This window comes from Pyricularia grisea, assembly GCF_004355905.1.
Source record: "Pyricularia grisea strain NI907 chromosome Unknown Pyricularia_grisea_NI907_Scaffold_1, whole genome shotgun sequence".
Lineage (NCBI taxonomy): Eukaryota > Fungi > Ascomycota > Sordariomycetes > Magnaporthales > Pyriculariaceae > Pyricularia > Pyricularia grisea.
In genome coordinates, this window is record NW_022156716.1 from 3,075,738 (window position 1) to 3,102,256 (window position 26,519).

Consider the following 26,519-nt stretch of genomic DNA (forward strand, 5'->3'; position numbering starts at 1 on the left):
CTGGGATGGCTCCTTGTGTGTCAATATCAAGAGATCAAACCCGCAAAACCAACCTGATCATCTGCGGCAAGTATGACACGCCTCACGATCCTGCTCCCGTTGCTTGTGTCGGTCATCACGGCCTTACCCTTATCGTCCACTTTCAAATGCCAGCCCAATAAACATGGTCTAGGGGGCGGCCTTTCAACCGCACCTGTTGCTGTCCCTAACCAGCCGGTAGCGCCTATTCGGATGGATTGGGGAACTCGGACGTCCGCAGCTCCTTCTCCCTCGGTCAGTAGCCATGCTACCCACAAGAACGGCCCCCCTCTGCACAGTAGCCATGACGGAGGCCAACCCCCAGCGAACCAGGTCCAGCCTATTCAGGCCTCTCCAACGCCGGTTCCAAAGACCACGAAGGTCAAAATCCCATCCGGCTTCAACACGATTCTTTTCTCGGATGACTTCTCGGATGTGGCCCCCGGATCACCTCCGTCACCATCCAAATGGACCATCGACACCGGCACTTCCTATCCCGGCGGGCCAATGAACTGGGGAACCAACGAGGTCCAAATGTACACGGACTCGCCGTCCAATCTGGCCACCACGAATGCCGGCACCCTGCGCATCACGCCAATGGGTTCCGGCTATGGCGTCGGCGTCGGCGGGAGGTGGACCTCGGCGCGTATCCGGACCAACCCTGAGCATGACTTTGCACCACGGGCAGGTGGGAAGACGCGGATCGAGGCTCGCCTGCGGGTCGGCGCCGGCGACGCACAGGCTGGCATCTGGCCAGCCTTTTGGTCCCTTGGGGCGGCATACCGAGGCAACTACCAAAACTGGCCGAGCGTTGGCGAGGTCGACATCTTTGAGACGGTCAACGGGTTGCCCTCGGCGTGGCACACAGTCCATTGCGGGCCTTCAGCAGTCGGTGGACCATGCAACGAGAGTGCAGGAATCGGAAGGTCGGTGCCCATGAGCAGAGGAGAGTTCCACACAGTCGCAGTCGAGATTGATAGAACAGGCAACCGTCATTGGAGTGAAGAGACATTGCAGTGGTCCATTGACGGGACCGTGACCTTCACCTTGACCGGTGCGCGTGTGGGTGATGAGACGGCATGGAGAAGCCTGGCTCACAGCTCCAGATTCTTGTTACTTAATGTCGCTGTCGGGGGCGGATTCCCTAATGCCGTGGCGGAGACGCAGACACCGACGCCGTCGACTATCGGAGGTTTCGATGCTGCTTTGGAAGTGGACTATGTTGCTGTATTTAGTACATAATGATGCTTGCTCTTCTCATGTATCTCCCAGTGTTCGCTGGCGAGAAACCATAAGAGGGATCATGTTTGTTTTAGTACACCATCTAACCCTCCACTTTCATCCAAGCTTGGCTGCGTTGGACTAGCCAACCACATAAAGCAGCGAGTGGTTGGATGCTGAGCTAAAAGGAGGGTCTCGTGGTTGTGGAATCCTGTGCCGAACCATTGGCACTGGCGCCATAGATTCCTGGTCTAACGGAAGCTAGACAGACGAACCAACAAGCGGATAGATAGGGTGCGTCACTACCTAGATTTTAAATAAATGGTACAAGGACTGGGTTTGACTCGAGGGGAAACCCGTGCCCATATAACTCGAAGACTCATCGTGACCATGGCCTTCATGCCCGGTCTAGTTCTAGACCTAGGTCGACCCTGACAGGCATGCACGCCCATGTCGCTGCCAAATGCAACTGCCGAACAGGGTAGGGGTGTGGCTTGAATCGCCAATGCATTGGGGCCCTACCGCAGGCCAAGGTAGCTCGCCACCCGATCAGCAGGCCCCGAGAACCATCACGATAGGGCTGGGCCGTGGAGTGGTCGTGCTACCCACCGCGGGAGTAGCCGAGCGAGTACCCATGCCCATTACCTGGTACAGTTGCTTGTAGATGTCCGTTCCCGTGCTTGTACAATACTGATGGCCAACTCCATGCCTAGGTTGGTAGGTAGGTAGGTATGTAGTCACCATGTCATCATGCCATCCGACTACCAAAGGCATCCGAACAGGCAATAGCTCTTGCGTGTGGCCGGCCTATCGGTCTGGTTTTATCTTCGGACTTCTCAGTCTTGCTTAAGCAGCATAAACCAATACCACCTCAGTGTCAAGTGGTTATGACCATATACAACCCTGTTTGATCAAAGGTACCGTAATCTGGGCATTGACATTCGTCAATAGAACGTATGCTTAGGGAGCTTGTCTGTTCTTTACAGTATCATCGCCACCTGGTTTTATGAGCCTTACCCCACGGCTTGTTATTGTAGTCTATAAGGTCCAAAGCCCACATGGGATTGACGGGTAGGCTTGGCTCTTCCAATCTGCCAGCTGAGAGCCCTTTTATCTGAACCCAAGGCAGCCAATCGAGTGCGTTGGCTCGAGCGAAGAGTATCAAGATCAGATGCTGTTTGGGATTGAGTTTGTCAGTGTCATTCTTGATAGAAGAAGACCATCGTAAGACAGGTAACCCTCAAATGATAGCGTACGTAGTCAAGAATATGATCTAGACCGAGCCGGAAAAAAAAGTTTATTTTAAACTGGTGGGGAAATGCATGCCATTGATAGGCAAGTAGGTATTGACTACAACTGTCACCTCGTATATTTTTTGGACCGCCTTGTTGATCAGACACATTTCTTTGCTCCAACACCTCCAGCAGCTCACTAGTACCATTCAACTTATCACCGAAACCACGTTGCAAACCTACCGAAAAAAAAAAAGAAGTCTGAATAAGGGATTGTAACGGATGGGTAATTCGCCTCATTTTCCTCTTGACTTCGGAATCACCGTTTCATTTTGGAAAGCAGCATGGTTGGCGGGTGGTTTGATTTGACGCAGGTGCATCGACTCCGGACCAAATATTCGGCCTAGAATCCTTTTCGCCCCTCCTTGAGAGGCGAGAATTTACTGTTGGCTGCAAGTGCAATTGGTCAAATTGTGAACGAGAAACGAGGATGTGTCTGCACAACAACGGCAAACAGCTCAGGTCAAGATCTGGACCGACCTACAAGTTGGGGATCGACAAGACCATCACTGTATCCGTGCAAGCGGTGCCTCTCCTCTCACTTAGCGTCGACAACTGAACTGGGCTTGCCGAGAGTAGATGCAGTGTGTGGTTGATCTTGTCCCGTTGCATGCTGACCGCCGCCACACATCAATACCAAAGGGTGGTGGGAATAACACGGGGAGCTGGCCTGTGTCGTTCCGGTCGGCGTTGAATTTGTTGCGAGCGGAACCTCTGTCCGATCCTAACTAAGGACAGGGCAAATTGATACCAATAATGGGGTTACGTACATAGAGTTTGTCGAATCCCCGAGTGTCAACATGTTAAGCATGGTCAAGGTCTGAATCGTCAAGGTTATTTGTTGGCTCGACTATTTGCTTTTTTTTCTTTTCTTTTTTGTGCACCTGACCTGCCTACCCGTCACTAGCAGACGGGACAGACAGTTTGAGGCGTGCTAGCCGAAGCACACTCCCGTTGATGGGCATTCAAGGGTGTCGGAAACCACCAATTCTTCCCAGCCTTGCCTGAGGAAAATCACGCACGGAACTGGGAGGCGTCGTATTGCTGCGTCCGTCTCTGTGAGGAAGCAAAAATAAGAGATAGAAAAAAAAAATTCCACGAAATGGAAAAGCGGGGGTTTTCCTTGTCGGACAGGAGTGTGGGAGCCCTGGTAGAGATGGAAATGGAGCGAGTGGGTTTCCAGCGGAGTTCGGTCGAGCTGCCAGCCAGCACCCCAGATACCGGGACCCTAATGTGCGGCTCCCCGCCGACCTGCGCCCCGCAGCTTGAGCTTAAGTCGTAATGTCATCCATTCAGAGAAATCCGTAATACGGCACAATGTAGAAGGAGCAAGGAGGCTGGGAAAAGTCGGTGGGCGAAAGAGGTTGCAGGAGCTCATGCTCCTAAGTTTTCGTATGTACAGTATTCCACTGTCAATCTACAAAGTGTGACAGAGAGGAATACAGCAGGTTTGGTAGGGAGAAGAAAAAAAAAGAGAGAGAGAGAGCGGAAAAAAAAAAAAAAAAAAAAGTATATAGGTGGAGTCGGTAGGTTACCTTACCTTACGGATGAAGCCTAGCAACATAGAGCTTAAGCTTAGAGAATTGAACAATCTCCGTCCCTCCTCAGACTTTGTGTACCCGTACGCGGGGGTCGAGATGCAAATATCAGGCTGGATGGATACTTCCCGTCGTCCTGCTGACCTTTTTGCCCAGAAACTCAAAACTCACCGCCGCAGGCCGGGCCTCGTCTCTACCATTAAAAGGAGTTCAAATTCAAATACGGCTAGGTTGTCTTCCGGCGGAAGCTGTAGAGACTAATAATGGTACGTGTGGGGTATGGTCACAGCAGATAAGCGCCAGGTTGCACCTGCCGGTTGCCTACCGAAACTTCCCATCTAAGGTAGGTAATGTAGGTAAGTACCTTACCTACCTAAGCTGGGTACGATTTTTCAAGGTTACAGCAGAGTTGAGACAGGAAGATAACCGTTAAAAAAGCTACTGCGCAGTAAGGTAGGAGGTACCTTGCTGCCGCACATCTCAATCAATTCAATTGAGTACGAGGCTAACCAAGGATATTTGACCAAAATCCATAGTTAAGGTAGGTATGTCAATGGCTACGCATGTTTTGTTGAGGAACCGAATTTGTTGGAGCTGCTAATTACGAAGTAATATCCATACAATACGATACGATAGAATAGCCTAGCTGAGATCTCGACTCCACTGTCCACTGCCAGGTGGGAATGGAAGCACCGGGCACAATCCACAGCATCTTCCTGATTCTACTCTACTGACATACCTCCATTGCGTCGTAATTCTAGGTGTCGTTCGTTAAACACCATCAACATCAACTGGCGCCCACCAAGGAATGACGACTTCAATTGAAGGATTCTTCATCTTATCACCGAGATACTAGTCAGATGTACAGCAGGTCCGTGATTTGGTGGCTTGAAAAAGTGATGTGATGCTATTTAAACTCTGCTTTGTTTAACCGGCCGAACAAAACTGATCGACTCCCCCATAAGCCGTCTCTCAGCCTTACCTGCTGGTGCCGTTCTGTGCTATGTATTGTCATTGCCCGAGCTCAGTAGTTCCAGGGTCCGTCGACGGCCTGTGTTATTTTGTGACGTATGACTTTCCATCCGTCGTCCTCTTGCTCGCATTCGAATATGCGCCGTCACTGCTCCTGGCTACAAAAAGCCTTCGTCGTTTTCAGTTTCTTTGGTCATTCTTTTTAATCAAGACCACGCCCTCGAAGAAAATCATTGCGGTTGTGTTTATCCCAAGCACCTAGCTATTCTAGAGATACTACGTATTCATTTAGCCTCGAACAATTATTAGCCCACCAGTACTAGTAAATACAGTACTATGTACTATGTAATACTACATGTGGGGGTGGTGGGGTGGTGATTGATGGTGGTGTGCCTGGCAGTGCAAAGCTAGCGGCTCCATTCTGGATTGCTTTGGATTCATCTGGACTTGGCTAGAAGCTTTGAATCATATATGTCGTAGTACTCTAGCAATCGCCCTCTTCCGACCTGCACGGTCACAGCAGAAGAGTAAAGAAGCAGGAGAAAAGATATTCGCCCTAGGTAAACTGGAGCGTTACATTGCATCATGGATGGCGGCGACTGAGTGTGTTGCTGCTCGACAACATGGCTTCGTGGTCTGATGATTTGTGCACTGCAGAGGATTATCAGTCTTCTGAGCGCGGGATTTGGCAAAAATTAGTGTGCTAAGACATGTACTCGACTTATGGAGGGAAGTGATCGACATGATTTTTTTTTCCCCTGTATTCTTCCTTCCGGGGTCTCTTTGGTGCTTGCCTTGCTTGCCTCCTGTAGGAAGCATGAAGGTACCTACTGTAGACACACCCCACGGCGCCTGTCAATCACACAAAATAGGTCCCGAACCTTGGGGATCCTTTCCATTTTTCATTTTTCCCCACCCCCAACCAAACCATCTCTCCACGACTTGCCATCATCCAACTGCCTGCAACCCGTTGCTCGAACTAGTAAGTTGATCCCAGCACCTGCAGGAGACTCGGTCTCGAATTGCCACGCTCCCCGGTTTTCCACCCTACATACCTACTTCTTCGCCTTTCGCCTTGGCCGAGCTTGCAGTCGTCTCACTACCTACCTACCCTACCTACCTTAACTAAAGGTACCAAAACACCTTGTTAGCGACCGCGTCCACCACATTACCAGACACACTATCTGCGTAGAAGAAAAGGTCCCCCGATCTTCCCTCCCCCTCCCTGCTCACATTCCATTCTTTTTAAAGACGTCTGGTCTGGCACTTCCATCGAGCCTTCAACGTCTTTGTTTGATCCTTCATCTCTCATACCTCTTCTATCAAAGCCCACCTTGGACCTGCTATTAAGGATCCTTCAGGGTACCATTGACGTGCCTTTGAAAGAACCTTCCAAGCAAACAAGACCACCTTAACACCTTCTCAATAATTGCAAACTCACAACACATTAATCTTTCGTAATAAAACTTTTTATCCATTTTACCCACAGGGTCTAACAAATCACTTGGATCTATCACTCAAACCATCACCTTACATACACTCCTATACCACCTTACTCCCTTAACCTTCATACAACACAATGGCTGCTGCACGCTCCATCATGCGCCTGGCAGGCATTTCCTACCGTGCTGCCGCCTTGGTGCCCAGGCCAGCAGCTCGCTTCGCTTCTGTTTCCAACAGAGCTTTCACCAACTCTACGCAACAACCCAAGAAGTCGGAGGTCATTAAGGAGACCGAGGTGCCAGTGTCGGTTTACACACCCGACTCTAAGGGAGTTGCTTCTGGCAACTCGGACCACTTCAGCATCCCCGTCAAGGGCAGCAGCAGGGCTGCTGTTGCTCAACCACCCACCCCGGAAGAGGATGAGCCGGTTGTCCCCTTATCCTCAAAGGTGTACTCGCAAATGCCTGGCACCATGCAAAAGATGTCGGTCTACGGCAAGACCATCATCATTACTGGGTAAGTAGCTTGCTTTTCTTCTTCTTTCATCTTGCCGAGCATCCTTCCACCAAGCAAGCGATCTAACTGTACTTATGCATCATCAGAGGCGCACGAGGACTGGGCAACTACATGGCTCGTGCCTGTGCCGAGGCTGGCGCCAAAGCCATCATAATCTTCGATGCCAACCAGGAGCTCGGAGACGAGTCCGCTGCTGAGCTTCATAAGAAGACAGGTCTCCCCGTCACCTTCTTCAAGGTCGATGTGCGTGACGGAGCAGCCATCAACGCCGCCGTAGATCGGGTCGTTGAGCTGTTTGGCGCCCCCGATGTCTTGGTCAACTCGGCCGGTATTGCCGACTCGAACATCAAGGCCGAGACCTACGATCCCGCCATGTTCCGTCGTCTGATCGACATTAACCTTACAGGCTCATTCCTGATGTCCCAGGCTGTCGGCCGCGCCATGATGGCAGCTGGCAAGCCTGGTTCCATCGTCCTGGTGGCTTCCATGTCGGGCAGCATTGTTAACTACCCGCAGGAGCAGTCCTGCTACAACGCGTCCAAGGCTGGCGTCATCCAGCTCGGCAGGTCTCTCGCCGCTGAGTGGGCCAAGTACGACATCCGAGTCAACTGCATCTCCCCTGGATACATGGATACCGCTCTCAACAAGGTTCCCGCCCTCGATGCTCAAAAGAAGATCTGGAAGTCACTCACCCCTCAGCAGCGCTTGGGCAACGTCGACGACCTTAATGGTCTCTGCGTCTTCCTCGCTTCCGACTCGAGCGGTTTTATGACCGGCTCAAACGTCATCATTGATGGTGGCTACACATGCTACTAAGCACCGCGGGCCGGATACCACCGTATTTGAAATTACAAACGCTAATAAGTCTTCAGACATTTTGTCGAGGCTGTTCCAAGGGAATCGAACATTTATTCTCAAAAGGATCGATACCAGCACGGGACAATTGCCAACGTTATGAAAAGTTTTTTCCCTCCCCTGTTTTCTGCAGGCCATATCAACGGTGGTTGCAAGGCCACTGCAAATTCCATTACCGGCCTATGAGATGTTCTTATTTTTCAAGTAACGATATAGAGGGGAACTGGCGCGAATCGTTTTCATTATGTTTTTCACTTTTTCTTATCTCTCAACCTGGGTAGCGAAAAGGGGTTTAATATTTTTGTTGGGGTTGTTTTCGATTAGCTAGAACGGGACGCTGATGCTAGGTTGGTCAACTGGCTGGCGGTAAAGGGAAACTTTTAATAAAGACTACCTACTGTGGAACGCATGCACTGTCCACAAGTATTTTGCATAAAGTCTTACTCTTGAGTTAGAAACACTAACCAGGTCGACAAATTACTAGATTATTTTGCCCAATCGTTCCTGTAAGTTACCCAACTCTCAAAACGACCCCCATCATTTCATGCAACATTATGGAGAAGGGATGTGGACTTGAAGTTTTTACTTTTTTTTTTTTTTTTTCCTTCCTCGCAATATTCCACAAAAAACACATTATTCTTCCCTATATTGAACGCATCGTAAGAATATCGGCACTATCCAAAAGTCAATGGGCATCTATACCCGTTCGGGTATGTATATTGCCTCTCATCAAGGTTCATACCCTTAGGTAGAAAAAGGACGAAACACCACAACCTCCCACTCTTGCGATGCAAGCCTCCTGTTGTCCGTTGCTCTCAGCGAAACAGAGACACTTTGCCACCCTAATCGAAAAAAAAAGTCAAATGTCGTAGCCTTGAACGCAAAGTGTGCTGCCGGCCGCCCTCATGGGATGAACTTTTGCAGCCCACTGAGGGGTCTTTTGACATACTCCGTACGCCACGCCCGCCACCGTCGAGTCTGCGTTGCAATTTTTGAACAGCATGATAAAGACTGGGTAGCCACTGGGAGAAGATACGCATGTCCTACAATGTTACGATAACGAACATGGACGGATTAATCGAGTAGCCATTAAAAAAAAAAAAAAAAAAAAAACCATTCCTGGCGAAATATTTAGTATATAAGAGGTGTGAGTTTGAACAGGATATATATCTGGCTTGAACTGAGGTCATTTCTCAACAAATCAAATAAGAAAGAAACCCCCCGTATGTCGCATTGTTCGTAGAAAAGTTCCTCGCACTTTTGTCGTCTCTTGCAATGCGAAGACATCAATCGGATGATCATCGGGATTAGAACATGCTTTCTTTCAAGAACACAGGCAAACGGTGTATACGGGGACACAAGTAAACAAAAAAGTTCACACTGCAGTATTTCCCACTCTCCCGTCTCCTCGCGAGGTGAGTTATGCACGCCCAAAAAAGAGAAACGATAAATCTGTACCATGGCTCCGGAGGGAAGGAAATCCTGGCATCGAAGTAAAAAAAAAAAAAAATAGATCAAGACGCCAAACCAGAAAGCCCTCAAAAGTTTCACCTCTGGTGGCAAGAACAGCGAAGCAGTAAGAAAACAAACATCTCAGTGCGTTTGGCGTGCGATGATGATATAGACAAGAAGTGACGTATTGGCTGACCTAGTGCTGTCGTCAAAAAAAATAAATTGATCTTTCCCTAAGTCTTTTTTTTTATTGGCCCTTCCGAGCCTTTTCTTGAGCTCTTGCCTCTCTCGCTGCCCTGACTAATGGTGAGAGGTGTGAAAGATCGACACACATGTTCATGAATTCATGCTGAAAATGGATTGTCAGTCAATATATGTATTCGCCCAAGGCACTTAATCAGTGGAAAAGTCGACTTACCCTCAGAAGATCGTGAGCACTCGCGCGCTTGTCTGGGTCCACCTTCAGTGCAAAGTACAGGAAATCCCTGAAAACGGGGGACATGTTGCCCTCGTCCTTGATTTGTGGTGTGCCGTTCGTAGCAATCAACCACAAAGCTCGAAGCGGCGACTCTGTGAGGTATGGGGGCTCGCCCTCAATCATCTCAATAGCCATAATTCCTAGTGACCAGATGTCGACCTTACGCCCATACTCCTTACGCGTGACAACTTCAGGTGCCATCCAATAGGGAGTGCCGACCATGGTCGTCCGCTTGTTTTGAGCCTCGTTGATGGTGGCACAGAAACCAAAATCAGCTGTGTGGTGATTAGAATCCAAATGTTAGCTTCTCCAAAATGAAGTGCTGCATCCCGATGGCAGCGGCTCAAATGCTGGCAACACAATGTACTTACTGAGCTTGATATTTCCCTCCATCGACAACAAGATGTTGTCCGACTTAATGTCACGGTGGATGACGCCCTTAGAGTGCAGATGTTGGAGGCCAAGAAGAGTCTCTCGACAAACCGAGGCGATTTGACCTTCAGTCATGATGTTGAATGTCACCACGTCTGTCAAGCTACCGCCTTCCATAAACTCCATGACCACCCAAAGTTCTCCGCCGCACAGATAGCTGTCGATGAAGTTGACGATGTTGGGATGCGAGCTGTCCTTCATGACCAAGATTTCATTAATGATCAGGTCCTTCTTGGGTTGCTGTTCCAGGTTCATCTGCTTGATCGCTACCAGTCGGTTGCTCCCCCTCTCATGGCCCGTGTAGACACCGCCAGACGCGCCCTGACCAATTTTGGTGAAGCTTCGGTAAATTTCCCGCGGATCTCCCTCGGAGCATATGCGCTTCAGCGCTGCTACAACGTCCAGGCCGTTGCTCTGTCGTGACCTGTGTCGCGGGCGTGATGCTGGGACAGGGCCGATCTGTGGTTGTTGTGGTCTTTGTGGTTGTTGCGCACCATTTGTATCGGTAGGCCTCGAGTACTGGTGTTGGGATTGAGGAGGAGTAGGTTGCTGAGCCTGTGGTTGCCTCTTACTGGGAGCCCGACTAATCGAACCTGACATGGACGCCTGTGCCTGAGCGAGGGCCTGCTCCTGCTGCTGCTGCATAAGCTGTTGCTGATAAGCGGCCTGGACGGCGGGAGATTGTTGGGATGGGGTGTAAGCAGTGTTTCCGTTAGCTCGTGAGTTGGACCTAGACCGGTGCTCTTCGGGTAGTATCGGCTGTGACTCCTTGGGAGGCTGGTATGCTGTAGGTGTCAGGTCATCGTGCTGAGGGGGCATGTCGATCCCTGAATCCTTCGCTGCATAAGGCGCATGTGGCGCTGTACGTGTCGGCAGGCTCACTGGCGGTCTCGGGGCCGGACGGCTGGGCATAAGAGTGATATCTTTGTTTTTCGGTACTGGCGGTGGCGACCTAGGGTTTTCGAAACTGCCTTCATGACCGACTTGTGGGAATCGTGGACTGGCTGGTGGGCTGATCATGGGGGACATTGGGTTATAGTGATGCGGCGCCAGACCCGGCGAGATCATCGAGCCAGCTGAAGGCGCGCTTGGGAGCCCTGGTCGGGCATCGTGAAACTTCTCGAGGACCTGGTCCTCTGCAGGTTTCTCGGTCGTCTCCTTGTAAAACTTTATAACATTGACAAGCGTCTCGGGATTTTCTCTACGCTCTTTTTCGGTAATACCACTCTCGCTGATTAGTCGCTGCCATTCTTTGGGCAGTCCCTGTTACGAAAATGCGTGTTAGAAACAGCTCAGTCCGTAGAATATATCCAGGGCAAAATGAAGTTGGAAACATATCAAAGTACGGTATGATGGCCCGGGGCATAAGAAACAAGGGGAAAGGAGGAAGAAAACAAGAAAGAAGGAAAGAAGCGGATGCAACAGACTGTGAACTGCCCGGTGGCACTGTCATATCCCACGTGGGTGACATGTACCGGGTTCTCGGGAGCAGAAATGAGCGGCTTCTTTGGTGTGCCAACCAGGCCGCTCATAAAGCCAGAGAAGCCCGACTTCTTTCGTAAAACGCCTGGCTTAGGCTCTTTGGTTTCGTCGGAATACCGCTTGGACGTAGGCAACTGAGCCTCCATCCCCCTGACCTGCTGCGACTTTTCGCTCATGGCAACGTTGGGAAAGGTGAATGACTGTTGGAGAGCCGGACTTCCTCTCGAGTACTGACCCGGAGCGGCAGAGCCGACGGGAATGGGGTGGCTGATGTGAGGGAAGGCACCAGATCCCAAGGTTGGCGAGGCTTTGGTCGCCTCTATGCGGTTGAGGATGGCGGAGCCGTCGAATGGGGCACCGATAAAATCTTCCGAGTTGTTAAATGTTAGGGAGTTTGAAGACTGCGGGCCGTAAGAGTGACCGTAGCTGTTTGAACGACTGTGTGAGGCTGCAGAGTATTGATTATGGTGGTGGGCGTTGACGGCGGAATAGTAGTGGTTGTTGTTGTTGTTGTTGCCGCCGCCGCCGTTGATGTTGTTGTTGTTGTTGTTGTTTTGAAGTTGGTGGCCGTAGTCGTTGCGAGCGGGGTCCGAGTCGCGGTCTCGCGCAGACGACGACAAAGAGGAGGCGGCAAACTCGGAGGCGGCAGGAATATTGGGTGAGTGATTGTTGAGGCGAGTGCTCGACGACGGATTCCTGGGCGAAGAGCTGTTGGACGTGTAGGTGCTCGTGGGCGTCCGGGCAGGAGGAGCGCTTGGAGCACGGCGTAGGCTGGTCGAGCTGCGTTTGCCGACCAACGATTGGGCGTCTACACGGCTGTCGATGCTCAATGAAGAGCTATGATGGTGACGCGCCGATGTGGAAGGAGGCGGCTTCTTGGTGAGCCGTCTCCGTTGCGACGAAGAGGAAGAGGGGAAGTGGTTGGCGTGGGATGTGTCGCTCGGTTGTGTGAAGTTCGAATGCCCGTCCATGATCCGGTGGTGGTGGAGGACATTGAAATTCTCTTTTGGGGGATTCCACCGCAGCAGCACAGCAAGGTAAGGCGGAGGCGGGATAGAGTGGGTGTGGATTAGGTTGAGTGAGGGATTGAGTTGGATGGTTTGATTGATCCGACCCAGTGCTTACTTGTCTGGCCACAACTTTTTCCTCTTTTGCTTCGTTTCGTAGTACACTAAAAACAGCAGCTGGCGGCCCCCTTTTTTCGTTTGTTTCTTTTTTACTTCTTGTTCGGGGGTGCGATGAGCTGTGGGAGTTTGACCGGCTTTTGCTACCCGTAAAAATGCAGACAGACAGATGTAGGGAGGCAGGGTGTGATGCTGGTGCCCGCCAGTCAAAATAGACGTGATTTTCGCTTCAATCAAAAGGCCCAGTGCAGTAAAAGAGAGGCACCCACCCTTCCTTACAGCATCACTCCACTTGTTTCGCACTGCCCAGGCCCATACCCTGGCAGTTGCTCACTACCCTGTGACAAAGCGGTAATCGCTTGCTTGCCTGGTGTCAATCGAGCAGGTATCACTTTTTGAGATATTTATTCGATGCGGTCAGGTAATATCTGTTCACCGTTTACCTACATGTTTTTTTAAGCTGATTGATGAGGGATGCACTAATAAGTTTGGTTGATCGGCTAACGCACATGCATGACCGGTCGCGGTTATAGCTTTTGCGAACATACTCTGTGCTGCTTATCGGGCAGTTATTTTCTCACTGCTGGATTTGGATACCTCTAACAGCCTAGCCTGGCTTGAAAAGTACCTGACGATTCACGGTCAAGAAAAAAACGGCTTTTATCCGGGAGCGAACAACAGTTTGCCACTCAATCCGCTCTTGTGAAGACCATGCGGGGCCAAGTCCTCCTCCATCATTTTCTAGCTTGTTGGGTACTTAATTAGGAACGATTCGTCGTCGTATCGGGGGGTTGACGTTTTAGTCCAATCTTTTTTTTTTTTCCTTTCCTCAAATAACCCTTCAGCTTGTCAATTTCAAGCTGCAGGATTATGTAAAATAGATCAGAAAGCCTTCCCAGTAAAACTCCTCTTGCTAATTACAGTATTACATCAAGGTACCTTGCCTTGTCCTGCCCTGCAATAGTTACAATGTCAAATTAACAGAAACCTGGTATTTACCTGAAGAGAGAGAGAGAGAGGGGGGGGAATCTCTAGTGGACCTGAGTTCGAACTTTACAGCGATCTGTATGTACAATCGACAATGGACGGGGCTACAGATGCGGAACCAGAACTCGGGCCAAACGGGATCTGCTGTGGGCTAGCTAGGTACCTAGCTAATTGATTAATTTCATACTTCTCCTGGTGGGAACACAAGCATCTCAGCCACCCAAGAAGTATCGAATCGCATTCAGCACAGAAAAAGTAGGCTGGAAAAATCAAATCATTCTTTGGCCGATGCAACGGGTGGCTTGTTATGGTGAGAATGTCCTGAAACGGCATGGACAACGTACTTGAGGGGAAAGCAATCAATCAATCAATTAGGGCCATGACCTCGCGACGTCATTGTCCCAGCTTCCGTTCCTCCCATGTTAACCGAGCAAACACAAAATCAAGTTAGCCTCCATTTTGTCAGCATACTCGGTAACATATTCGTATTGCTCCTGCAATCATATGTTTTCTCCCTTGTCCTTTAAATTTCCTGGCTAGTTAAAAATAGGCTGGAATACAGAGTACTACTTCGTATGTAGTATTTTCCCACCCATTCGTTTTCTTTACCACTATACTGCGTAAACGCCGCAATCCCCATCACCAATGTTGCGCAATAGCCCCGTATTAAGGGGGATGTTGGTGGGGTGCCGCGTGACAATTCAAGTCATGGTCAAATTATCCATACCACCTAATGAGATAATCGCCAAGTTCTCGCTGAGAAGAACCGTGGAAAATTTTCGTGGTTTAGGTTAGGTCTAGGTAATTACTGTATAGCAACTTTAATAGTTGCTTACCTACTTCGTACTTACCTTAGGTACGACGCAACTCGTCGGCACCGAATATTATGTCTTCTTGAGTTTCCAAAGGAGACATGTATTCCACCATTTCTTAAGCTGAAGTGGCGACTGGGAACCTAACATGGCTCTGTAGCTGCAAAATGACCCAGCCACTGAACAAAAGTCCAACGGATGTCCCGCATCTACCAGCCCAGCTTGTTTCTCTACTGGTGCACTAAACTAATTGCAAATTGTTAACCACCAGTTTCTTTAGCCAGCCCCTACTGCTAATATAATTTAACCCCGTACAAAGTACTAAGTGCCTACCCGTGGTTACTTTTTGGTAATACCTACCTACCTATGTAACATCCATCCGCCCGATTGCTACACAAACGCCCGTTCGCAATCTTGAAAGTTATGGTCATCAAAATGGGGTAATTTGATTCAGGACCATTCAAACTAAAGATGGTTGAGGTAAAAAGTATCAAGTATAGACGATGCCATGCTGACTCAACATGATCCAGAGAATAACTATAATCGGCCGTCGAATTCGCCAACACTCACTTCGAAGCTCAGCTTTCGTCTGTACGTGGGCGCACCGTAGTTCTCGTTCATCTAAATCGCGGCAGGACCCTGCGGTATCCTGCATTAGTTTGGCGGACTACCTGTCATGCCGGTCAACGCGAGTCCGTTACTATTGAATAGCCTCACTCACCGATACCTGGGAGCAAAAATCCCGCCTTCCGCTCTTTTGAACGACCCTACCAGACGGGCCTGAGAACTGGACCTAGGCTAGCTCTGTAGTCCATAGGCAAAAAAAAAAAAAAAAAAAAAAAGACGCACTCATGCACGCGCCAACGAAATATGTATGTGGTGGGACACAGCGCAAACGTGGGCTGCACGTCAGTTGCTCTGGAAGACGGGCCGCTCCCCGGGCGCATACAGAGCGGCATGGAATAAGGCAGTAAGTTCTATTCCGTGTTCCTTTGATGCCAACCACCCTTAAAGGTACGAATTGTACAACAAGGTTTATTATTTCCCCCTTTTCCTTTTCATTTTCCTTTTCTGCTCGTTCCCTCCTTGTACTGACGCCGTTAGCGCATCTGTTCGTCTTGTTTTTTTTTTAACCTTTTTACGTTGTTAAAAATAACAACAACTGTAAGATGGGAACAGCCGTAGGTATGGTAGAGCCATCTCATCTATTGCCTGGTAATAGGAAACAATCTGTGCTAGCCTATTAGAGGCAAGCTTGCAAGACTCTGGTTAGGTGCTGGCGACACAAGTCAAACCTATCAAACTGTTAAATGTTTCAATGTGACGAGAGGAAGACAAAAACGACTTTTTTTATGAATGGGCACATGAGCTATGCTTACTCCATCATCGTCCGGGGAGAAATTTGCGTACAGGTATATGTTTATGGTGTTCTGCATACCTCGGGTACCCGGCTGCCTGGATGCGCAAATCTTATAATGCACTATACTCGGTCTAGGTCTAAGGTGCATTCTAAACCCTCACCAAGGAACAAACGCCTCCCATGTGACGATCTTAGGGCTGGCCTTGCCCACTCAATACACATGGGTCGTATTGATTCACTACCTTATCTGGGGGTAGGTAGGTTAATGCCACCTCTCTGCACCGATGCATGATGCACGAGGCATGCTGATATATTCACATGTGGTTGCACAACAATAATCTTGCATATATGAACATTCTGGGCTACTGCCGTGGCAGGTTACTGATCGGTTCAATAAATGATTACCAAAAATCTAGGGCACCTATTATCGAGGTGAGCACCAACTAGAGATCAACAGAAAGATCTACAAGCCGAGATTGGGGCTTGGAAAGGACATATTCTTGTGGCACTCTGATGATAGGTAAGTAAGCAGGTAAGGTAAAGTAGGTGGTACCTTAGGTACCTTAGCTATCCTGACTACCCAAACCAACATGGTTGAGCTAGTTGTGTTGGATTGAGTTTCGTTCTGGCAGCTTAGCACACATCCATACCTCTCTCACTCGCACACAAACCAACCACAGGGGTAAGCTTCATGGTGGGGTTTGTGGAGGTGGGGCAGAGGCTCAATGCTAGGCTGTGAGTGGTTCCTGCTGCAGGTGCCAATTGAACAAGATCCCTGTACAAGGTCGGGAGGACACCACAATCAATCGACTTTATCGAGAAACTTCGTCAACGCAACGTTGTCCTTCTTCCCAAAGCCTCACTAGGATCCATTCATTGACTTGGTGACGACTTCGTCGATTAATGATATTTGTCGCACTCTGACTTCTCAAAGTCCAGACCTTCGGCTGGTCCTTTACCATACCTCTTGTTCCATACACTGTCATCTGTCACCATCTCTTGAGTTGCAGCATCATGTTCTAAATCCCGAGCCACACGCATCTCGACCTTCGCCTCACTTCTGACTGCCTGCCTGCCTGATATCACGACTTAGAGGTACGCAACCGAAAACTTATTCTGTTGGTTCAATGTTTTACCCCGCATACATGTAATGCAGCCAGCCTGCAAGTCAAAAATCCTAAGCTTCACGCACTTTGATGTCAAAAATGTCCCAAAAAATAAAATATAAAACCCACCCGAACAAAACACCCCCCAATGTTTACATCTTTCGAAGTTGCTTCTTTTTTTCATCCCCTCGAGACTGAGATGACTAAAGCTTCTTAATCCATAGTTTATCGGTCTCCAACAACCGAACACCCGCTACCCCGTCCGCCGCCATGTCCTCCGCTACCGCTTCCGATCGGGTCGACTTCGACCAAAGCACTTCGCTCGCCGACCAGCTTCGCCAGAAGCATACGGTCACCATCGAAGATGCCGAGGACCCTGATCTCCCGGTCCCGACATTGAAGCAAAAGTCCGAGTATGGTCAGTCGAAAAGCCTGGACACCAAATCCCATGAGCTGTTCCCTGAGCTCGGCGGCCCCAAGAAAGCCAACTCGGGTGTTGCGCCCATCTGGAACGCCAAAGGCCCTACCGACGGCAATAATGTCCATGGTGGCAGCTATGCCAATGGTGGCTCCGAAACTTCCAAGGGTGGCCCTCCATCACTGTCTATCCCCGGTCGCAATGTCGCACACGTACTCTTGGAACCCCAGCAGGTTATGCCCCGTTCGCAGTTGAAGCGGCCTATCCCGGATATTCTCAAGGACCTGAACCGTAAATCTCGGGCCAATGTGTCAATGGTTACCGCTCCGAACGGACGCCTTCGCTTCGAGGCAACTGGCCCCTCTGATGTTGCCAACCAGGCATTGAGGGACCTCGTGCAGCAGATCGGTGCCAAAGTAAGTTATTTGACCCGAGCCAGATTGTTCCCGCACAGCCGACAAGCTTGTTGTGCTGATTCCAATAAAAATCTACCTTGTTTCTAGCAAACCGTGACAGTCTCGGTTCCCCAGTCCGTAAGGCCGCATATTATCGGAAAACAGGGATCGACAATCAAGTCTTTACAAGAGAGGACCGGAGCTCGCATCCAGTTGCCTAAAGACAACAATGCTCAACCTGTCGACGACGATGATGAAGCCATGGTCGATGTCATGATTGAAGGAAATGCTGTTTCGGCCCGCGCTGCACAAGACGCTATCTTGAACATCGCCAAGGAGCGCTCTGCCAATGTGACCACGAAACTGAAGAACATCCCCGCCGAGTTTTACCCTTTCCTCTCTCGTGCATTACAACTGGGTGACGATGTGGTTGTTCGCATACCTCCGCACCAGCCTTTCACAGCCCAGCCGCCGCCGCCGACAACCATTGGTCAACGCCCTACGTTCAACCCGGCACCCGTCGAGAACCTGATACAGCTGGCTGGTGACCGGGCTGCAGTCCAGTCTGCACGTGCAGAAATTGAGCGTATTGCTGAGCAGCTGCACCAGCAGCTAGAGCTGGAACAAGCATCAATCCAGCGTGGAAGACATCAGTTCATCATCGGAGAGCGAGGATTGCCAGCCGAAGAGTTCTTCAATGAAACTGGTTGCACGATAGTCATGCCTGTGGATGGGGAGGACGATGTTGTTACCATCATCGGCCCACCAAACAAGGTCCAGAACGGCATGGAGCGTGCCATGGATCTGGCCATGAACATGCAGATGTCGAACCTGGACATCTCGCGCTTCCACCGCCAAGCACCAGGAGGTGCGTCAGCCCACGCACGCAATGTAACGCGTTACCTTCGCCAAAGACGGGAAATCCAGCGCCTCGAAGAGCAGCACAATACCCACATCAACACCCCTTACACCCAGGACGGTGCTTTGCCGTGGGAGCTGTATGCTCGTGACGGCAAGAACGCGATCCGCGCTCAGTCCGAGATCAAGGGCCTTGTTGACAGCCACCCTCCATCCCGCATGGCTACCATCCCTGTCGATCCATTCTTTCATACTTATCTCAAGAAAGAAGTCAACAAGAGCCTCAAGGAGATGTATGGTGTCAACATGGTCGTTCCAGAGACTTCCGAGGCCGGTGCACCGGTTCTCCTGGTATTTGAGGAGGTTGCTCCTTTCGACGCGCCCTACCAAGTGCCTCGCAATGCCCCATCCCAGTCTGACATTCGTCAGTTCCAAGAGGGTCTTCGCGCAGCCGAGAAGCACCTTCTCGATATCATCAGGCAACAGGAAGAAATCCTGACACATCCCATCGAGGTGCCACAGAAGTAAGTTGAGAACGGCGCCATGCACGTTGGGTGGAGACAAAGAGAGTGACGTGATATGCTAACAAGAGACCGGCCAGATTCCACGAAAAGCTCAAGCGATTCATCAAGGCTGAGCAACAGAAGAGGCCCGAGGACCAGATTCCCCTCAGAGTGTCTAGCATCGGCCAAACCGTTATTCTCCGTGGACCCAAGACACCTGTGGAAAAGCTTGCTGCCAAAATTAACGCCTGGGTGGCCCAGGAGACAGAGGATGAGAAGGAACGTGGCTTTACTCTTGATTTCGATTTCCCTCAAAAGTTTGCCAATCATCTTATCGGCAAGGGTGGCAGCAACATCAAGGAACTCAAGGAGAGGTTCGACGTTGATATTCAGGTCGATAATGGCAAGGTCGAGGTCAAGGGGCCAAAGGCCAAGGCCGAAGCTGCCAAGTCTCACATCCTCTCCTTGGGCCGCCAGCTCGCAGATGAGACTACTCACGTTCTGAAGATTGATCCCAAGTTCCACAGGGAGTTGATTGGAGCACAGGGCGCGCAAATCAACCGCCTGCAAACTCGGTACAAGGTGTTGATCTTCTTCCCACGGTCGGCCAAGCCGGCCAAGGATGACGACTCGGCTGGCGATGCTGGTAGTGAGGCAGGCGCTAAGCCACGCAGACAACAAGCACCCGACGAAGTCATAATCAGAGGACCCAAGAGGGGCGCAGACGAGGCTCGGGACGAGATCTTGTCACTGGTGCAATATCTGAGGGACAATTCGTTCACGGCTACCATCACTGTGCAGCAGAAGCAGCTCCCCCACTTCATCGGATCTGGAGGATCGAACATGGATGCCTTGCGTCAGCAGACGGGTGCCAAGATCGATATCCCCAATGGCAGGGATACTCCCGACTCTACCGTTGAGATACTCATCAAGGGTACAAAGTCCCAGGTTGCCGCTGCCAAGAAGATTCTCGAGGAGAAGAAGTCTGTCTTTGATGACACTGTTGTGAGGGAAGTTGAGGTTGACAGGAAGTTCCACAAGTCGCTTATTGGACCTGGTGGTAAGTATCGACTAACAACCCGACTTGTTCGACCGACATACTGACCATATCTTTCGTCTCAGGCTCGACACTTCGCGATATTGTCGTTGCGGCGGGCGGCTCCGATGATCGTCGTGAGCTCGCTCGTACCGTTCGATTCCCTAAACAGGATTCGGAGGGCAACACAATCAAGATTGAAGGTCGCACCGAGGTTGTTGAGAAGATCCTCGCCAAGATCCAGGAGATTGTCTCTCAACGCGAAAGCCAGGTCTCTGATGTTATCGACGTCCCCGTCGAGAAGCACAGGACACTGATTGGCCGCGGCGGAGATGTCAAGCGACAGATGGAGAACAAGTTCAAGGTATCCATTGACATCCCCAAGCAGGGCGATGGCAAGACGGATGTCAAGATCTCCGGTCAACCCTCGGACGTGAATGCGGCCAAGGAGCACATTTTGTCTCTGATCAAAGAGCAGCAGGGCGAGACGGTTGAGGTGCCTCGCAACCTGCACCATGCAGTGTCCGGTGGGGGTCAGTTCTTCCGCAAGCTTCGCAACGAGCTGCACGTGACTGTCGACCACGCAGGTCATCAGGTGCCACCTAGGCCAAGCCAACAGACTCGCTCCAATGGTGGTGGTGGCGCCCTGCCTCTGATTACCGACGAGCCCGATGCCAACGCGCACTCGTGGCACGTCGTGGAGGCCAACACCTCCGGATCCGACGAGGATGGCACCATCCCTTGGGTATTCCGTGGCTCGGAGGAGAACGTTGAGAAGGCTAAGAAGCTCCTCGAGACTGCTTTGGCCCAGGCCCAAAAGCCCAGCGCGACCGGATACCTTACCTTGTCGGACCCTCGCACTTATAGGTTTGTCATAGGCCAGGGCGGCAGCAAGGTCAACCAGATCCGCAAGCAGAGCGGCTGTACCATCACGGTGCCCAAGCAGGGTAGCGACGACCCGATTGAGGTCGTGGGCACCAAGGACGGGGTTGAGAAGGCCAAGGACCTGATCTTGGCCGCCGTTGAAGAAGGCTCGCGTGGTCCCGCCGGCAGGGATTAGGAGTACTACAGGCGAACTCTAGCTGAAGATAAGACGATAGCCCATGTTGATGAATGAGTAGGACGACTAGTCAAAATCTGAAAAGAACGCAAAAAAAAAGAGCAAAACATTTGGAGTTGTGACGTATATACGACACTGAGGCACAAAATTGGTGGGAGGGGGTTATGAAAGAGGGACGATTGGTTGGTAGTAGCTCTAGACTGTGGTTAGGTCATGAGAAAAGTAATCTAAGCGTTGCTCAAATTGGTTCAGTCTCTACATACTGTCCCTTCATGGTCTGTAAGATTCTTTTCAGATGTCTGTCCACTAGGGATTTCCTTCATACTCTTTCTTACTGGTACTCGACTCTCTAGTCAAGCAGTAATGTTAATAAAAACAAAAGCATTTGTCTGGTCGTCAACGCCACGCTCAAAAGAAACACCTCAAGGCCAAACTCGGAAAAAGTAAGAACCCCCGCATGTCCACAACTTGATGGAAATCGTGTTCTCTTTTCACATTATCTTGCTTGCCCAAGAGCACAAAAGCCTCGAAAAAAAAAAAAAAAAAAAAAAAAAAATTCTAACTCGCGTTGCCCTTTGCGCCGCCACCCCCACCACCACCAGGTGGGGTCCGACTCCTAGCCTCGTGCTGCTCCTCGACGCGCTTTAGAAACTCCTCGGGTATCCTGGCCTCGAACTCGAGCACCCGCTGCCTGAGCCACTCGGAGACGGTGGGAATCCTGGCCTCCCAGCCGTCGCGCAGCAGGCGCCTCCACTCCTCGGGGACCTCGACCTGGATGCCGCGCTGCTGGGCGCCCATCTGGTACAGGCCTATCATGGACTCCAGGAGCAGGGCGGCCCCCTGCTCGGCTCCAGGCGTCCCGACCAGGGCGTCGACCCCAGGCCCGAGGAGCGGCACCGATAGGCCTGCTGCTGCTGCCGCTGCCGCCGCCGCCGCTGCTGCTCCTTGCCCCGCTTGTCCCTGTCCTCCTCCTATGCTCTGCAGGCCCGGGAGGACTAATGATTCTATGGCTTCGCTCAACTTGTTCCTATGATTCAACGCGGGTAAGAATAAGAATATTGTTTTGCGGAAATGGTGAAAATGAAAAAAGAGGGTTTTGATAGCGAGCAAAGTGATGGCAAGTTTCATTTCCCCTATTTTTCTTTTTTAACCCCCATCCCAAAAACAGCATGGGTCTTTACATGGGGTACAGTGATGATCTCAACAAGAACAGAGATTGTGTGGGCGTTCGCAAAAGGATGAGACGAGAAGAAGAAAGAATCAAAAAGTTTCCCATACGAGTATGCCCTTACATGTATTCTCTATCAGCATCGTTGGGAGGCCTCTGTGGCCCGGCTGTGGCAGAAGTAGCAGCAGTGGCAGGTTGCGGGGCTGGACGAGTAGGCAGCGCTGTCGATGAAGAAGCAGCGGCCTGATTTGAAGCATCTCTTGCCTCTGAAGACTTTGGAGTGTTGGAAGCATTTGCAGTAGTAGGCGGCGTATAGGCTTGCACCTTGACCTTGACCTCTCCCTCGATGCCATCGATGCGCACGGTCGTGACCTCGCCGGGCTTGGGCTTGCCATTATTCGTCGGGGCAGACTTTGCGTTGGCAACAGTTGATGGGGCGGGAGAGGCAGCTGCCGCAGTTTGGCTGCTTGCTGCCGCCTTGGCTCTCGCCTCGCCATCCTCGGCCTCTTTCACCTTGACCAGATTGTTGACGAACTGATTGGCTTCCACGCCGCCGTCAAGGAGCCATTTGAGGCAAAGTTGGACCCTCTCGCGAGCGAAGCGGTTGTTGTCGTCATACAGACTGGAGTTGAGGAGTGCGGGCATGCCGTTGTACTGAACGACTTTCTTCTGCACAATCTCGTTTCCAGGCGTTGTCTTACCAGGAGGGGGTTGGAGGAGAGCTGCAAGGAGCGCGAGTACCTGGCACTTGACCTCAGGCCACGGGTATTTGTAGGCTGCTTCCTGACCGGGAGGCATGACTGGCGGGGTTGGAGGCGGTGGATGGCCATCAAGATCGTCGTCACCGTTGGCATGGGCATGGGCAGAATGAGGCATTGCCGGTGATGCGGAGCCTGTCGTATTGGGGCTATGGACAGCCATGGGAGGCATCGACACCAGTGGCTTCTTTTCCACAGCCCTCTCCAAGTTCCTCAAGAGTGTTACCAGCTCGTATGTAGCATCCCATTCAATCAGCTTCGTGCGAAGTTCATAGTCTTCAGCAGCTGTGATTAGGAAGTCAAGGAACTGAGCCAAACCGTCCTTGGCCCTCTCCATGTCCCAGTTGTCTACGGGGAAATCGGCCTCGTGGATCTCGCGCTCCCTTATATGCGCTTGTATTACCATGAGGGCCAGGCATTCGGGTACTATGCGACTCCGAAAGTTGATGAAGAGGAAATGCAAGAGCCGAATGCGGTTGTCGGCCACATGCTTTTCGGCCGGGGACTCGGGCGCCGGAGTGTTCTTGGGTTGTGTGCGGTACATGTGATTTATAAGACGCAGGAGAACCGTCTGAGCAGGCGAAGTGATGTCTTTTGGTATGCGCAGGGCCTTCCACGTGTAAGGAAGGAGGGCATTGTGGTGAAGAGCCTCGACAATTTGCGTCGTGATCTGGAAGATCAGGGATGCCTCGTCCTTCTCCCAGACGGCGATGAAGACCAGCATCTCCCTGAGCAGGCTTTTGCCGCACTCCAGAGCAATGAACATGCGGCACCTGGTCCGTTGCCTGTTTTCGTAAGGGGCAAGACTGTTGACCGTGTCCACCATGCATGATTTGACAATCATGTGGAGCGCCTCGATTTGCTTGGGATCGAGGATGTTAGGAATTTCAGTGAGGAGGCCGGTCATCGGCCCATCCCCATAGGACTCGGCGTCGTCGTCACCCTCGTCACCCTCCTCTTCCTCGTCATCTTCGTTCATGTCTTCCACGTAACCCTGGACGAGACTGCGCGAGTCATCCCTGGGCCCATCATGGATAGAACCTTCACCCTCGGGCTCGAGGTCCTCCTCGCCCTCAACCTCTGCATACTCGAAGCTGCCCTCATCGTCATCCTCGTAGTCTCCCTCCCGGTAAGCGGTGTACTGGTTGAGAAGATTGACCTTGCAAGCCTCGGCACGCTTTTGGGCAAACTCGACAGAAGGCATGGGTACTCTCCATTCTGAGTAGTTTTCATCTCGCGCTCTAGTCCACCACATGTCTATCTCGTGTGATACGCGCCCATACGCCTTGTCCTGTTCGAACTTGTCGGGCTCCTGCTCGTTCCAGACCGGCTCGGTGGTAGGGTGTGGGTGCACAACGCGGGCTTTGTATACCTCATCCTCTAGCCAGTTGCATGCCCATGGGCCAATCTGAGGCAGCAACCCGGGCGGTGCATGTGCTTGCTTCTCGTGGTAGTCCTTGAGAAGAGCACGAGCCTTGTCGCACATGGTGACATTGCGCTCGATCCAATGCCACACTTCAGTCTTGGCCACTTCGAGGCGGAAACCTGTCTCGTCATCGTCGGCGGTTGAATCGTCCTCGAACAGAACGTGATACCAGAACGACATCTTGTTGCGGTCGTTTTTGGCAGTCCAGTTGTGTGCCTGCTGAAGAGATGTGACCATCAGCTTCTTGTCTGGGATTGCTGTCAGCATAAAACGAACCTGGCAAGGATGGAGAATGTCTGCACCCCTTCAAGACATTAATGGAACTTACAGAGTTCGGTGATCTCGGATAATCTCAGCTTTGACACATCATCCAGCCCTTCGGCATCACACCCCTTGCTGGTGACGTTGACGCAAAGGGTTATTGTTTGGTAGACCATCTGGTCAAACTGAACTGCGGTGCAGATATCCTGGGGGACCTCAGGTTCCGAGGTGACCAACAGGTTTCGGGCAATATGCATCAACTTGTTAAGCAGCTGCAAGTCTTCCTTCAACAGGGCATAGTTCTTGAGAATCAGGCCAGTGCATTCCCGGGTGTCCATGTCCTTGTCAAGAGCGCTGGACCCAACGGAGCGTTTGCTCAACGTCGGGATGGCGGATGCAAATATCTTGCAGAGATACATCCATATGCTCACGTTCTTGGACAGAGCCTCGCTGGTAGACAAGAGGTCAATCAGCATGAGCCTAACGTTCACCAAACTAATTTACCGACTCGACGACCAATAAAAAAAGAAATTCACACTTACCGGACGTCCTTGTAGGTATGGGTTTTCTCGAGAGTCTTGGCGACCATGCTCGTAACCTTGACCGAAGTTTGGGGGCCCATGAGGGGCGACTCGGAGTAGTGGCCCTCCAAACATATCAGGACGCCGTGGAAGCATCGCTCCTCGATGGTTTCATTTGAATGAGAGCTGATGCGGTCCACGGGGGGCACACTGCTGCCCATGGCCACGGGCGGCATTGTGACCGGTCAATAGCCGGAGGCTGCGGGCCAACAAAAGGGAGAGAAAGAGAGAGAGAAAGCAGTATTGCGTGACTATAGCTTAAGTTGTATGTTGACAAAGAGTCCTGCTTTCTACTTGCTTTCTTTTTTTTTTTCACAAAAGACAGGATTTTAATCTGATCATAATATGTAGACACGCGGCCAACTTGAATTTACTATGTACTGTTTGTTCATTGCAACAAAGGACTCGAATTTAATTTTCGTCGTGTGGGTCCAGCACATCCGAAGCACTGCTGTGGAGTGGGGCTTTCGCCTGTGTACCTTGTGCTTAGCGATCACTGAAAAACAACGACGTTATTGTGGCGGGGTAGAAAACAACACTGCGGTTTTCTCCAAGTGAGCGGGCAGTCGAATGTGGCAAACCAGACGCCAAGTAAAAAGCTATATATATATATATATTTTTTTTTACTTCATTTTATAAGTCGGGATTAGAGCTGTAGTCCCAGTTGAACCCAATGCAAGATGTAGTATCTGATCATGCGCCTTCAGTGTGCCACTTGGAAGCACAACGCCTGGACAACAGACGTGTGTGCCTGCCCAGTCACACTTTTCCACATGATCCCTTTAAATGTATAGTGTGACGGTTGAGCTGGCATAAGATAACTGTTTTCGAATGGATGCATACTGGATATCAAGTATACGAGGGAATGGATTCAGTTATCTATCCAGGTATTCACTCACCTGGGCACTCCAAGTGTACGCAAGGTTGTAGGACACTGGAAGACATAGGGGGATGAATGGCTGTGGAG

General features: G+C 50.9%; 5 protein-coding genes across 5 annotated transcripts; 3 read left to right on the forward strand and 2 right to left on the reverse strand.

The window, feature by feature from the left end:
• Positions 1–72: 72 nt before the first annotated feature.
• PgNI_00909 (uncharacterized protein) lies at positions 73–1,260 on the forward strand (the record flags this gene model as incomplete). Its single annotated transcript, XM_031120986.1, has 1 exon — positions 73–1,260. One exon carries the CDS (start codon positions 73–75, stop codon positions 1,258–1,260), a length of 1,188 nt encoding a protein of 395 aa, XP_030988066.1.
• Positions 1,261–5,915: 4,655 nt separating this feature from the next.
• On the forward strand, positions 5,916–8,427 carry PgNI_00910 (uncharacterized protein). Its single transcript, XM_031120987.1, has 2 exons — positions 5,916–7,000; positions 7,087–8,427. Exons 1-2 carry the CDS (start codon positions 6,621–6,623, stop codon positions 7,814–7,816), a joined length of 1,110 nt encoding a protein of 369 aa, XP_030986771.1. The 5' UTR covers positions 5,916–6,620; the 3' UTR covers positions 7,817–8,427.
• An 857-nt stretch (positions 8,428–9,284) lies between these two features.
• Positions 9,285–12,925, reverse strand: PgNI_00911 (uncharacterized protein). The gene is made up of 4 exons (XM_031120988.1): positions 11,645–12,925; positions 10,157–11,480; positions 9,726–10,060; positions 9,285–9,656 (listed from the first exon to the last, which is right to left on the reverse strand). The coding sequence occupies exons 1-4, from the start codon at positions 12,668–12,670 to the stop codon at positions 9,555–9,557; spliced, it is 2,787 nt and encodes a 928-aa protein (XP_030986770.1). The 5' UTR covers positions 12,671–12,925; the 3' UTR covers positions 9,285–9,554.
• A 3,904-nt stretch (positions 12,926–16,829) lies between these two features.
• On the forward strand, positions 16,830–21,596 carry PgNI_00912 (uncharacterized protein). The gene is made up of 5 exons (XM_031120989.1): positions 16,830–17,077; positions 17,298–17,922; positions 18,010–19,283; positions 19,361–20,322; positions 20,385–21,596. The coding sequence occupies exons 2-5, from the start codon at positions 17,359–17,361 to the stop codon at positions 21,356–21,358; spliced, it is 3,774 nt and encodes a 1,257-aa protein (XP_030986773.1). The 5' UTR covers positions 16,830–17,077; positions 17,298–17,358; the 3' UTR covers positions 21,359–21,596.
• A 320-nt stretch (positions 21,597–21,916) lies between these two features.
• On the reverse strand, positions 21,917–25,728 carry PgNI_00913 (uncharacterized protein; the record flags this gene model as incomplete). Its single annotated transcript, XM_031120990.1, has 4 exons — positions 21,917–22,385; positions 22,651–24,967; positions 25,039–25,421; positions 25,514–25,728. The coding sequence occupies 4 exons, from the start codon at positions 25,726–25,728 to the stop codon at positions 21,917–21,919; spliced, it is 3,384 nt and encodes a 1,127-aa protein (XP_030986772.1).
• Positions 25,729–26,519: the final 791 nt, after the last annotated feature.

Bases quoted from the DNA above. Each gene is read 5' to 3' on its own strand.
- PgNI_00912 (XM_031120989.1), top strand. From the start codon at position 17,359: ATGTCCTCCGCTACCGCTTCCGATCGGGTCGACTTCGACCAAAGCACT. The intron at 19,284-19,360 runs GTAAGTTGAGAA...GAGACCGGCCAG, and splicing joins CCCATCGAGGTGCCACAGAA to ATTCCACGAAAAGCTCAAGC. The intron at 20,323-20,384 runs GTAAGTATCGAC...CTTTCGTCTCAG, and splicing joins GTCGCTTATTGGACCTGGTG to GCTCGACACTTCGCGATATT.
- PgNI_00911 (XM_031120988.1), bottom strand. From the start codon at position 12,670: ATGGACGGGCATTCGAACTTCACACAACCGAGCGACACATCCCACGCC. The intron at 11,481-11,644 runs GTCTGTTGCATC...TTTTCGTAACAG, and splicing joins GTGCCACCGGGCAGTTCACA to GGACTGCCCAAAGAATGGCA. The intron at 10,061-10,156 runs GTAAGTACATTG...ATCACCACACAG, and splicing joins GGAGGGAAATATCAAGCTCA to CTGATTTTGGTTTCTGTGCC.
- PgNI_00910 (XM_031120987.1), top strand. From the start codon at position 6,621: ATGGCTGCTGCACGCTCCATCATGCGCCTGGCAGGCATTTCCTACCGT. The intron at 7,001-7,086 runs GTAAGTAGCTTG...ATGCATCATCAG, and splicing joins AAGACCATCATCATTACTGG to AGGCGCACGAGGACTGGGCA.